This window comes from Micropterus dolomieu, linkage group LG18, assembly GCF_021292245.1.
Source record: "Micropterus dolomieu isolate WLL.071019.BEF.003 ecotype Adirondacks linkage group LG18, ASM2129224v1, whole genome shotgun sequence".
Lineage (NCBI taxonomy): Eukaryota > Metazoa > Chordata > Actinopteri > Centrarchiformes > Centrarchidae > Micropterus > Micropterus dolomieu.
The window spans coordinates 31,817,729-31,831,438 of record NC_060167.1 but is presented as its reverse complement, the minus strand read 5'-3'; the positions used below and the strand labels follow the sequence as shown (position 1 = coordinate 31,831,438).

The following is a 13,710-nucleotide window of genomic DNA, read 5'->3' as shown; positions in this document are numbered from 1 at the left end:
ACTGTTTATCATGTTCTGGTTTTTCGCTTTAACATGCTATCCTCCTGCTGTTTTCACTAACTTCACATGCACCGTGCGTGCGTGCGTGCGTGCGTGCGTGCGTGCGTGCGTGTGTGCGTGCGTGTGTGTGTGTGAGAAGCTTTACATTTGCACACTTATGATTTGACTGAGCTTGAACTCACTAATCTACCTCTGCTAACTCTCTGCCCCCTTTTATACCTTTTCTCTTGCAGCTGATTGCCTTTGATGATGAGATGGATGTGGCTGAGGTTGATCATTTTACTTACTATTGTGATGTACATCTGATTTGTCTCCCACTAACAACGTAGACATGCTTGTACTGCAAGTAGACTCTCTAGCATCGCATTCTCATCTGTGACACCAGTCGGCAGCTTAGTCCATCCCTCCCTGTTTTGTGCCTGTAAGAGTTGCTCCTGATCTCCACGTTAAAATGTAGCTGTACTGCTATTGTGTCTAGCTCACATTATGCAATATGCTTGTCTGTTGTGTGTGTATATCTATCAGTCAATTAATCAGTCAGTCATATGGTGATGTACTGTACTGGAGGACCTTCTTTAAGGAAGAAATTAGTTTTTAGAATAATGCTATTTCTCCTTTCATTCGGGAGAACGCAGGCATACAGTATTTTACCTAGTGATTTTTAGGTGGACTATTATTAATCCAATTTAACAGCTTTATTTGAAGCTTTGTAACAGAACGGCTCTACAGTTTGCCTATTACGGCACCTATATGCAGCTAAGATTGCTCATCACAAATTGTGTGCGACTTCTGGGCCCCGGTATTTCTGTGGAGGGAACACACTTTTTTACATGCTGTAACCACCAGTTCCAATCTTTTGTCTTTAAACCAGCAGTGTAAAACTACTTTCAACGTGTGCTGATGACGTATTGGTTGTGCCACCGTTATTTTTTTTCCTGTCAGATTATTGACAACTCTGCCTCTGATTGGCTAGTACTCATTGCCTCCATTGGTTAGTGTGGGGTTATGGTTAAATAAGGCACTCTGGCATACTGAGTTGTTGTTGTTGCTACGGTTGCTCCCCCCTTCAGCTCTGGCAAAACTATCATTGCTGGTTGGCATAAAATACATCAATACTGGTTTGACTGCGCGGGAACATCGCCATAGGCAGCAGTTTTAAGAACTCTGGGATACTGCGTATATGGAGAGATTTACCTACCTGTGATAGGCTTAATGAGCATTGAGTGAACTCGTTTGGCAAGGGCTTGTATGTAACGGATGTTCATTTATATGTAAAAGTCCAACACTTCAGCTTTAAACTTCATACTCCTGTCCCATTAAGGAGATTTTCACTTTCTCAGTTACACCATCTAATTTTTCAAAATTGTCTTGTTCATAATCTTGTGCTAATTATGTCATCTTATATTTTTAATAGTAGAATAGAAACGTCCAGGTCACTAAAGCCCCCAATAGCGCTGTTGATAGTATAATCTTACTAAGTGAACACACTAACAACTTAGTAGTCGAAAAAATGAACATGGTTTAGTTGGGTAATTCTGTTACATTGCGTAACATCCATGAAATGTTTCTACGTCATCTGCACAGCCCTTTTATGATGGATGGTGGTGGGAGAGTGTACTCTTCTAAGCCCTTTGCCACCATTACAAGAGCAGGTGTGAGTGTATATATAGCTGGGGATTCTCCATCTAACAGATAGACTTGCGACAGGATCACACCAGCTCCAACGCCCGTCAACTTTGACATTCCAACCCAGTAGTAGTCATTACTATCACATGAGTGTTCTGTACTCATGGGCCGGACCACACCCATCTCCAAACTCGGCCATTATTTTGATCTCAACTACATACAGAAATATAAATACCGGCCAAAGTACTCAAAACAGCCCCTGTGGTAGTTCTCGCTACAGTAGGTGTCCCCAGGGCCACATGTTGCCATGATGAGACACACACACACACACACACACACACACACACACACACACACACACACACACACACACACACACACACACAAGGTACAAACAATATCAGCCACACGGATGTGACTTGAGAGGAACCATGTGTCACATCATGTCACTGGTTACTAATACCATAGGATGGGACGTAGCGATCCTACATAAAACTGTTCATAGTTTATAGGGGGTTTTGTTTCAGAAACACTTAGTCAAGCTTTAGCTTAAAGTATCCCATATGGACTGCTGCAGTTATTTTTATTCAGACCAGAAGTCAGTCCACTCACCTCCTGCTTACTCAAGGAAAACCACTGGTCTTCTGACCATTTCACAGTCTGCCTGCGAGATTAGGAATATTATTCATACCCTTGCCTAAAGGCACTGCTTGGGGGGCTCCCAGGAACATTTTACTGTTAGTCACTTAGTCATTCATCCATTCATTTATTTTTTTATTTAAAAGGGACGTTTCCATTTGATGCACTGTACCAGTTTATAGCTTCAAGGTAATTTGCATCAGCAATTGCTATGTGCATTATAACATAGCTAGAGATCCTTTTTAGGGTCTTTTGGTGGTCTGAACTACTCATTTGATTACCTGGGGTGTCCAAGCCTTTTTCAGTCTTGGCTCCTTAGCTTTGGAATGTCTGTTGCATTGGTGCAACCAGATCAGTGACATTTTTTTTAAAATCACTTTTTTAAAACTCACAATGATCTGGAGTCTTTCTCATGGTTTGATCAGGTCCCCTTGCCATTTTGCTTTTTTTTTTAAACTTTTGCCCTTTATTGCTTTATTTTGCCTTTTTTGTCGTCATTGTTCTGCTCTTTAAAATGTTTTTTTGTAGTAGTTGTAAATCACTTACTTAATTACTTTATTTAGAAGTGTATTATAGAATTTGACAAGTACTTATTCAAGGTCCGCTAATGTCTTTTCTGGAGTTTACAAACAGAACACAAGATTTTCATCAGCAGGTGTTGACATGACGTGATTTAATTCGTACTTTAAGGAAATCCCATCCATGTTGGCTTAAAGTTAAGCATCATAGTTTATTCCTTTCCAAGATTCTTCTATCTTGGAAATAATAGTTTGACAGTCAGTCAATACCCAAGGTCCACTTAATAGCTTTTTCTTAGGAGCTTTTTAGAACAGAAACCCTAAAAGTACTATGCGTAAAATCATAGCAGCTACTGAGCTCGTACGTCAGCAGATTAATCTCCGTCACAACTGTGCAAACTCTGTCTACTGATGACGACGAATGTGATTGAAAGCGCCAGAATAGTAAGTGGATAGTAAGTGTTGGGATCGCTTTACTGGCTTTGTTTGGCACATTTTAATGATTACAGCCTATTAAGTAGCTTCTCAAGAAGTACACAGTTTCAGAGCTGGAGAATCTCTGCCAGCAGGAAAATAACACGGAAGAGTGAAAAACTGGCAGACAATGGACTAGTCACTTAATCAAGAGTGTGGTGAGTGCAAGGGAAGTGAACAGTGATGATAGTTGGGGGAAATGGAGAAATATCCGAAAGGGTCTTTCCAGAGTTGCCAGGAAGCAACATGCTCTCAGTTTCTCTGTTATGCCTGTCTGTCTTTTTTCTCTCCTTCCCTCCCTCCCTTATACATGCCGCTTGGTACTGTAGCAATGGAAATCCCCTCCTTCCACAAATACAGGGCTGTTCTCGGAGACCAGCGCTTTGTTCCATCGGCTCCTCCCATGTGCGTGTTAAGAATGTACACATATTCCCTCCACAGCACATGCTGTATGTCACTCATTCATGCACATGCTCATGTTAACAACTGCGTACAGTGCCCAGACTGTTGGCTGGCAGCATGTGTGTGGATATCATTCAGATGGGAGACAGGCAGGCGAAAACCCCAACTTCCTCTCAGCAGCAGCAAGATAAACTGCCTTGATAGCTGTTGTGTAACCCCAATTTAGCCTGCTGCTGCTCTCTGACCTACCATAACAACTCCCACCCAAAGGTCTTTAGGAATGAGTGCAGCTGTCAGTTTCACTACTGTTTGACAGACCCCAACATACTTCTAGTTGTTGCATGCCCAGTTTGTGGGCCGGATCATGTGTTTATGTGTGTATTCAGGGGGAGTGATGAGAGCGCAGGATAAAGCGGAGTGACGGTTCACCCATTAGCAGGGGTTATCTCACTGTTCCATAAATAGAAATGTGATAAAATGCGAGCCAGGGGAAAAGAAGACCTGACCAGTCTGCCACCCTCACTGTCAGGCCTGATCATATCATTCTCTGCATGCGCTTGTGTTTGCTTCATGTGAATGGGAGCTTCTTTGTTTGTAAGACGGTGGGAGCTCAAAGGGGTCAGATGGAGATGTTTGTCTTATTCTGGTGATGTAATACTGTTTGTTGAGGATGGTGCTGAGCGTGTAACCCATACAGGTAGTTAGGGTTATAAAAGGGACTATTTCTCTGCTAGTGTGGAGGTGTGTGTGTGTGTGTGTGTGTGTGTGTGTGTGTCGAGCTCTCCATATATTTGTGTTTATGCCAGATCCCCACAATCTCCTTATTATCCCGACAAATTACTATTTGTTTAGATACAGATTTCTACATTACTGTTTCCTCATTTTTCTCCTTTCTCTTTTTTTTTGTCCACTTCACTTTCACTTTCACAGCTGTGCTTTTTTGTTTTCCACTGACTGGTCTTCTCTAACTTATCCAGCTGCCACTCCCATCTCTAATTCTGCCAAACTGCCTCAGATAGACTCTGCTTGTCCTCGTTTATCCTCCTGCCTGCTACTGTGGGTGAAATCAGGAGACTCTGAGCTGTTGTTTTTTTACTTGGTCAAGAGGGGGAGCTGCAGACATTCCTCAGCAACATGCAGAACTGTTCTACTTTCCTCTGCTGCACGATTCTTGGGCTCCAACCAGCTCCCAGGAAGCAGTTACATAAGAGCCAACAGTTTTCCTAGAATTTTAACCCCTCCACTGATGTGTGCCCTTCAGTGGTAAATGGCAATAAAAGTGCAGTAGAGCTGTCTTCCAGGAGACAGTAGCAGCAGTGCACCTGGATCTAGACATCTAGGTTGGGTGTTGAGTGTGCACTTCAGCCAATGTAACACCCGGTTAAGCCGGCTTGTGTTGCTGTTAAATATTTTCACTGCTAGATAAATCTGTCCTTCTGGCCTGTTCTTTAATTATGAACAGCCATTTTGCTTTATGACGGTGTCTGGCTGTTATGGGATATGGGCTCTTAGTTATGTCATTTTAAACAAAGGGATGGTTTTGGCAACCCCTCGATAAAGGTGCAACATCCCCAGAGGAATATATGAGTTTGTCTGGTCAGCGAGATCATACGACCTTAACGGCCTCTGTTTCCGCATATGCCCTAAATGCCATTGTGTTTATTTGTCTGGCATTGCCTCTGTGGGTATTTTATCACACATTCTGGGTATTACAACAAGTGGAACTGATGCTTACAATTATGGTGCCATCCAGCCGATGCGTCCTTTTAGACTCCAAATAACTACAATGAGCTGTTGACAATTAACATAGCAAAAGAGGTCAGATTATGCATATGACAGTGTTTTATGTTCCACCCCGCAAAGCAGCGGTTACAATTGAACTGAATTAGAAGACATTGTATATTGCTTCAATTGCATACACACTGCATCACCGTTCTTCTGTGGAAATCAATGTATTGACGTAAAGGGGGCCTGATTTGGGGAAATTCCTGTCCAGTTGCACAATTAATCAGCATAAACCACCATGACTACATTACAAAGGGAGACACATGCCCATGTTAGGTTGCAGGTTTGTTTTTTAGTTCCTCACATTTGCTGCCCCCTCTGCGGTGAAGTTTTGTGTGTGCTCGTGTGAACATGTGTATGGGTATATTTATAAGCTTTGTCAGTGAAATGAGTTATTATTCAGTGTCATTTAATTTTAAATAGAATGTTAGGAATTTAGGGACTTGGTAATATTGTGCAAAGACATAAGAGTCCTTTTTATTTGAGCTTCACCATTTGGTTGCCAATTTGCATTTTTAAATTTTTATTATTATTATCTCCATCAGGCATGAGCATGGATGGGTTCTTTATGGGTTATTTGTGTCTGTGTATGTGTGTGTGTATCTGTCCACAGATAATCAGCCTATTATTTTTTGTGCACAATATTGCTCAAGGACAACTCGTGGTTGATGTTGATCCCTTATTTTTTTTAAAACAAATTTTATTGACTGCTATGTTTTATACTGCCATTGACTACTGACTCCTCACTCCTCTTAACCGGCTGGTAGGCAGGCATGTTAGCTACGTCAGTTAAGTTACATATGTAAGTTAAGTTACGTTGCCTAACTTAAATATGTTACGTAAGCTAACTTACATATGTAAGTTAAAGTAAGTCACATGGGACACAAACCGCAGTCTCTTAGGTGAAAGTCTTGTGTGTTTGACACATCCATCGATCCTGAGCTTGTCCCTACATGGAATTTGTCTGTCTCTGTACTGCGTCACCTGACATTTGTTTTCTCTGATAGTTGTGCGTAAAATGACATGCCGACTCTTAACAATACAAGTCATTAGAGACTAAATGACATTGCATGAAACTCGAAAAGCAAAGGTTAACATGCACAATGACTCAGTTGACCTTGTCATGTTATTCATAATGGTGATACCAGGCCTGGTGGAGATCTGCGCTCTACTGCACTGAGTGCATTCTTCTTGTGGTTTCTCAGACTATGTAACTGACCTGTCATCAAAGTTCAATATTAATGCATTTTAAAATTTTTATATTTAATGTTTTTTTGTTTTTTTTTACTGAATTGAATCTGTTGTTGGTTCCAGTAGTTCATGAGATGCACTGAAAATAAGTTGTGATAACCCGAGCAGCTCTGTCCATAAAAGCCAACATTTACTGTTTAAAGATAAGTTCTGCTTCTTAATCAGATTGTTAAGACAAACTTTCCAACAGCAAAAATATGTCAGTGATTGAATTGAACTGTATTCCCCTGTGTGTAATACCAAGTTGAATCGTAATATAACATTAACAATAATGTTAACAACACAATAATACTTTAATATATTATAATAAAACAATAATTGTTACATGGTCTTTATAGAAATCAATACACAGTCACATGAGTGTGCATATTTATTCGTTTTTAGCCTTGTATCTTTTTTGTCGGTGGATAGGCAGCAACACTTTGCAGCAGGAGGTTAACAGTGAACCACAGAAAACTAAACATACCACAGCGTAGTATAGATATTGTAGCCAAAGATCTATAGTGTGGTGACAGCAAGACAATTTTTATTTTGTGTACACAGTTTTTGCTTTCTTGCTGCAATAGGTTAATGTTGCTTTTCATCCATGTTGTCCCATCATAACACAAGAAACATTGAAATGAAGTAATTTCCTACATACTGTAAGCAATCCCTTATTACCGAGACCTCAAAGAGCAGCCTGTTTTGTCCGCCTTCTCTCTGCCCCAGGCTCTTTAAGTCACACACATTTGTGTGATGTGCAGTTGTGCCTGTGACCGGCAATCTTAGCGAGCAGTAGAAAGGCAGATACAGATAGATGCATCAGTGAATAGCGGCCTTTAGGGACAAGACATTTGTGAGTATCTTGGGACGGTGCAACTCTTTGGAGGCAGAAGCAATGTAACTAATTCAACATCTTCAAACTTTGACTAACATCATCGTTTTATTTCCAATCAGCTGGCACCTCCACCTGAGCCTGAAGTCCCTGCTGAGGTGTGTTTAAAACCCATATTGCCCCACTAATATGGGTCACTGCTGATCAAAGATCATCTGTCATATTTATATACTAACTCCATCCCATTGCACTTATGTTCAGTCATCTCTTTATCTAAATAGATAAGAGTAACAACCCATTCCCATGTTGTATTTCCTCTTTTTGAGGGCCCCCTCATGCGTATTGCTCCCTCTGTGGAACTTTTTGGAATTATGCTACATATCAGCCCTTGTTTATGTTCCGCCTCCAACTTATCCACTCATTCATTTTCCCTCCCTCTTCCTGCCTTTCATTCAGCTTTCTTGTTTTTTTGAGCAAAGTCCAATTTCCTGTCCTTCTTTCGGGGGGCAGGGGAGCTTAGTGTGTGTCAGTAGATCACGGCTCCATTATGTAACCTGGAGAGAGCTTTTTTTTAATCCCACCCTCCATTCTCCTGGCTTGTGTTTCTGGCAGCTTGTCATTTTCTTGTGCAAATAATTTGTGCTCTTTAGCCACTATGACTGTAAAGTAATGAGGTAGTCACCACATGCCAAAGACTACAATGTTTGAATTGCCTCACACTGGACTGTCAGCAGTGGGCATTTTTAAAAGTTGTTGACATAAAATTTTAGATGTTTGAAATAAAGTATGAAATAAACTTTCTGAATAATGAACTCTACGTAGGTACGGTCTACGATGTACCAGTCCTTTCTTGCATGAAGCCTTGCATGCCTTTGACTCAACCTCACATCTTCCCTGACACAACCACTTCCCTCTTAACTGCATGTTCTAATTTGCACCCAATTTCCTGCATGCATGTAAAGTAACTAATTTGCACTGTATTAACACCCTATTTTGTTTTCTAATTTCTTTTCTAAATTTCCCTTCTGGTCTTTTTTTTTTTTTTTTAATTTTTCATATTTTATTGCTTTCTGCTAACTCACCTCACCTTTAAGGAGCTTGATCCCAACCAGCCACAGAAGCAACTGGAGGATCAAAGGAGGGTAGGTATTGAGTTTGGTTTGCTGTGGTCTGGTCCAGGCCGCCATCCTATTGATGGTTGACGACTTACTGTTGCGATGCCTTCACAGTCACACTGCTTTCACAGCATGGCGCTCACTCACCCCCTGTCAGTTAAAGGATATGTTAACATATGAGGCACATCAAAGGATGTACATTAACTTTGGGTTTTTATGTCTTCTTTGGCGGCTTGTGACATGGTCGGCCCAGAGGGACCATGTGGGTGACGGAACTGCACTGATTTTCACTACACCAATGTGGGGAAATACTGAATGTCATTATATGATGAGATGGGAGAGAGCACAGTGTCACTTTTGATCATCACTGACTGAGGTCAGATGGCAAAGGTCAAATAAGAAGATGCTGTGGGTTGTTTTGACTGTAAAGTTCTTCCAAGGAGGATATTTTAATAGGATTAGGCTCTGGCTACGGCACTCTTACTTTTTCTTTTTTTCGTATGTGTATTTCTGTTAAACTGCAGCCATTTTAAAGCTTTTTATTTAATTGCCTTGAGCAGCTCTAAAAGGACCAAAATAGGATAAAACAAAGGACAAGGCTCTCAAGTGGAGCAAATGTAAGAGGAGACGGGAGATGGTCAGGAATTCAAATATTCATTTCAACACAGGTTTTTTCAAAGAAGCTTGCACAGCCTCATCATATTGTAGGCTTTTTTTGTGTGGGACTAAAAACTTTTAGTGTAATTAAGTGTATTCTTGCATAATTTTCAGTCTTGTACTGCTATATTAGCAGAGTAACACTGATGCTGGGTTCTAGTTCCATTTCTGTAACATGGTAACTTTAATTAGACTTAATCCCCTAACATCCATTTTCACTGATAGGGCGAAGCCCTACGGCAGATCTTGGTCAATCGATACTATGGAAATGTCAAACCAGGCCAGAGGAGAGAGAGCCTCACAACCTTTAGCAACGGCCCACTCACTGTTGGAACACCGGGAAAACCACCTACAGGTGCGAAACAATACATTAACTGTGTGTCTATGTGGTTACACTCATAGATAAGTTTTTGAAATGATTTACTTTGGGGAAACTGGGTCAGTGCTGCAACAAGATCAACACACAGCACAAAAAAATGTAATCAAACATCAAAATACTTTAGTTTATAGCTGCCAGCAGCAATATGGCAGTCAGGAGCAGATATGTTTAGTTGGACAAACATGAAACCTTTCAGCTTTAGTCATACCATTCAAACTGTATAGAAGCTAAAGAAAAATAAAAAGAGAATTAACCACTAACCTATATTGTCTCCACAGAAGGTGTTGTAAAGTAAATATAAAATATAAAGTAAATATTGTAAAGTAAATATAAAATATATATATATATAATATAAATATTGGATTTTTCTCAGAATTCTTTAATGTCAAAGAAACTTTATTGACCCTTGCAAATGTGGAATCTGCTAAAAGAAAAAAGCCACCATTGGGAAATAAACATTTAAGTTGATCAAAATGCTCATGTATAGTTTTAACCAAAGTTCTAAAATCTTTGCCATAGATAAGTGGACACATTATCTTCATGATAATCTAGTCAAATTGAAGATTTTATCTATCAATGGTAGATGTGGAGTTTTTAACACTAAAGTGTACAGAGCACAAACTCTTATCTGTATAAAACATTCTCTACTTATTTTGTTATGTATTACTTAGTTTTTATAATAATCTCTTCACTCACTCAGATGTTGATTTATACATGGAAAAAAATCTGCTAAGACTTATCTAAAATATCAGTTAAGAGTAACAGTTAAGAGACTGTTGAGTTGTACCTGTAATGAGAGTTTGCCAGTTGTTTAAACTGGTACTGGGTAAACATTCGGTCAAAAAGTAAAATTATTTTAAATCATTGTATGTTTTTCACAGGAAAGTGTTTACAGGTTATTTGGAAGTTCCTGTCATGCTGGAAATGTTTGTTGTTAGTTACACAGATTGCTGATAGTTTTAGTGACACTACTGACAATTTCCACTAGATAGTTGTAAACACAAGATAGCGTTCATGTGGGTGGACATCGCCCACATGAACTCTGTATACATTCTGGTTCACAATAACACATTTACAGAAGGCCTTACATATGTGCAGGAAACAGTTGTTATTACCAACTAAAGCAATCTCCCCATCCACCTGTCTCTCAATCTTTAATCAATCCAGACTGAGAGATTGTTCGTAACTGACATTTATTCATTCCAGCGAATCGCAGCGTGTCTCTCATCACAGCTATGACTCATCGTTCATCTCTAATGCTTTAGAGCGAAGAAATTGTTTTTTATCTTATTCACAGCCATGACCTTGTACTCTTTTTAAGCCCTTGGACCTCAGCTCTGCTACTGAGCATACTGTGGGCCGTGTTGTTGCCAGGCGACCAGAGAGCCAAGCTCCATCTAGAACGGGATGTGTTGTTGATTCAGTGGCTCGCCCAGCCAGAGATGGCTCTGATGGGTGCTGTTATCTCAGCACTGCTTCCTTGGCTGGCTGCAGACTGCAGCCTGCAGCCAGCAGCAGCAGTAGGAGTTAAAGCACCTCCATGGACACATCTGATGTTATTTGTGCACTATGGCTCAATGGATAGAAAAGACACCTGTGACTCATTCCATGAATCACAAACTCTCTTTTTAATCAAATGGCAGCTTATATGCAGTCGCAGGGAAAAGTATGTGAACCCTCTGGAATTACCTGGATTTCTGCATAAATTGGTCATAAAATGTGATCTAAGTCAGAACAATAGATAAACACAGTCTATTTAAACTAATACCACACATACAATTATTTGTTTTTTATGTTTTTATTGAACACACGGGGTAAACATTCACAGTGCAGGGAGGAAAACCGTATGTGAACCACTTGGCTGATGACTTAAATATGACAAAAGCTAATTGGAGTCAGGAGTCCAACCTGGAATCCAATCAATGAGAAGAGATTGGAAGTGTTGATTAGAGCTGCCCTGCACTATAAAAAACTATTTTAATTTTGCTATTCTCATGAAGCATTGCCTGCTGTGAACCATGCCTTCCAAAGGGTTCACATACTTCACATACTTTTTCATGTGACTGTGATTTAAACATCCAATGGAATCTTTGTTAAAGCCACTATATGTAAACTTTTTTGTGATTAAAAAAATCTCTGGTTTTGCTTTGTATTATCCTGGTGATAATTGGTGCAGTTTGCTGAAGTTGCTTGCAGCCCTTGGTCTCAGATTCATTGGGTAGGATCTGTGGAGGGGAAGTGGCAACTTGTAATACTATCTACTTTTGCTTTTGTGTTTTTGAGGGCAGTTGGGGGCATCGAATTTAGAAATGTTCAAATCGTGGCTTTAAAATGCCATTTAGTTGCGTATACTGCTCATTTGATAGGTTTACCTTTTATACCCTCATAAATCTGATAATCCATAATTTCACGTTCTCCATTCAGTCTGATATAGTCTTCATCTTTTCCAATTTATTGTCTGAAGTTTTTTTTCTTTTGTTGACACTGAAACTGCATTAGCGTTGGTTTCGAGCAACGTTTCTCACACTGATCAAAGAAATATGTTGATTTAAGAGTTGTTATTTCTGTATTTGGACTTCTTAAATGTAAATATTATTATTCATATTCTGGCAACAAATATTAAATATGAAAGCAGTGACTTAGGTCCTGGATAACGACATCCATCAAACTGCACAAAGTATGCACTATAATTAAAATGGTCAAACCCTTCCGTGCATTTAATAATCAAAAATGATAATATATGTAACCTGTCTGAAATCTGAATCTACAGTATTAATGTAGATGATAATCATTTTTGATTCTGTGACCTTAGTTGTCAGCTCTGGCGTTGGAGGTCGAGGGGATCTGAGTTTGGCTGAGGTCCAGTGCCACCTGGACAAAGAAGGGGCTTCTGATCTGGTCATTGACCTCATCATGAACGCCACCAGCGACCGGATCTTCCAGGAGAGCATACTGTTGGCCATTGCTTTGCTAGAGGGTGGAAACACGGTAATCCAGGTGAGTTGGGGTTACTTTGTTGAAGCACAAATGGTACAGAGGAGGGTGGGTGTGAAGTGTTAATGAGGTCCAGCACTCACACATCTAGCCAGCAATTAAATTGGACTACTAAAAGCATTCCCTTCAGAGAGGCATGAGCAGAATCTCAAAGAGAGGATGTTATCTCAAGGGTTCAAAGCTGTGGTGTGAAGAATTGAAGTTATTGCCCTGAAGCTCGATAACAGTCAATAGAAATAAAATTGACCAAGGATGGCGTCAACTGGGAAAGGAAAGATACTCCGTTGTCAGTGTAATGACCTGGGTATCGGGTATCCTGACATGTTTGACCATACTGACTAGAATTGCATAAAAAAAAAGGGGAAAGTGAGTTTGGGTCGTGGAAGTGGAGGAGAAAGGGAAGTTAGAAAAGGAGAGGAACGGTAGTCTGCTGGGAGAGGTCAAAGCAGCCAAATACGTCATCGCTTCCCCACAGCCAGCCAGGGGTTGCTAGGGCAACACTAACTATTTGTGAACCTCACAGCAAGCGGGTTGAGAGGGGAGAGAGCTGCTGTGTTTGCAACGGCATTATTTCAGCTTTGCAGGATGGTGCTGGTGTGTCTGCATGCATGAACTAGAATTTGTGTATACAAATATTTGTGACCAAATACACACTGCTTGTAAGCCATCTGTCAGTGTTTTCTGGTTTGTGGTTTGTGTATTGTGTTGACTTGCATTCAGGCTTGTTGCATAAAAGGCTCGTATTTGCATAATGTTATTACTGAGTGTGTGTGTGTGTGTGTGTGTGTGTGTGTGTGTGTGTGTGTGTGTGTGTGTGGAGGGGGGTGATCTTACGATCGATTCGATTCTTGGTGTCAAGATTTGATCCAGAAACATTTATTTTTTTGGGCACTAGTGAGCCAATTCAGGATCATAGAGGCTGAGGAATTGTGATTCTTATGTGAATGTATTTTTCTCACTCCTAATCGTTATCTGATAAGGCCTGACTTCCCAGAGCGTACACAAAAGGCACTCGCATGACTCCTGTTACATAAGCTGCTGCCTCTCTGCCTGGGT

The 13,710-nt window shown here is 40.4% G+C and overlaps 1 protein-coding gene across 1 annotated transcript in view; it reads left to right on the top strand.

The window, feature by feature from the left end:
- Window positions 1-13,710, top strand: part of itpr1b (inositol 1,4,5-trisphosphate receptor, type 1b) — an 82,626-nt gene that overhangs the window by 41,916 nt on the left and 27,000 nt on the right. The window contains exons 42-46 of the mRNA XM_046075708.1: window positions 234-269; window positions 7,632-7,667; window positions 8,604-8,651; window positions 9,507-9,636; window positions 12,473-12,657. Coding sequence (XP_045931664.1) covers window positions 234-269; window positions 7,632-7,667; window positions 8,604-8,651; window positions 9,507-9,636; window positions 12,473-12,657 — 435 coding nt within the window. The remainder of the gene's footprint in view (window positions 1-233; window positions 270-7,631; window positions 7,668-8,603; window positions 8,652-9,506; window positions 9,637-12,472; window positions 12,658-13,710) is intronic.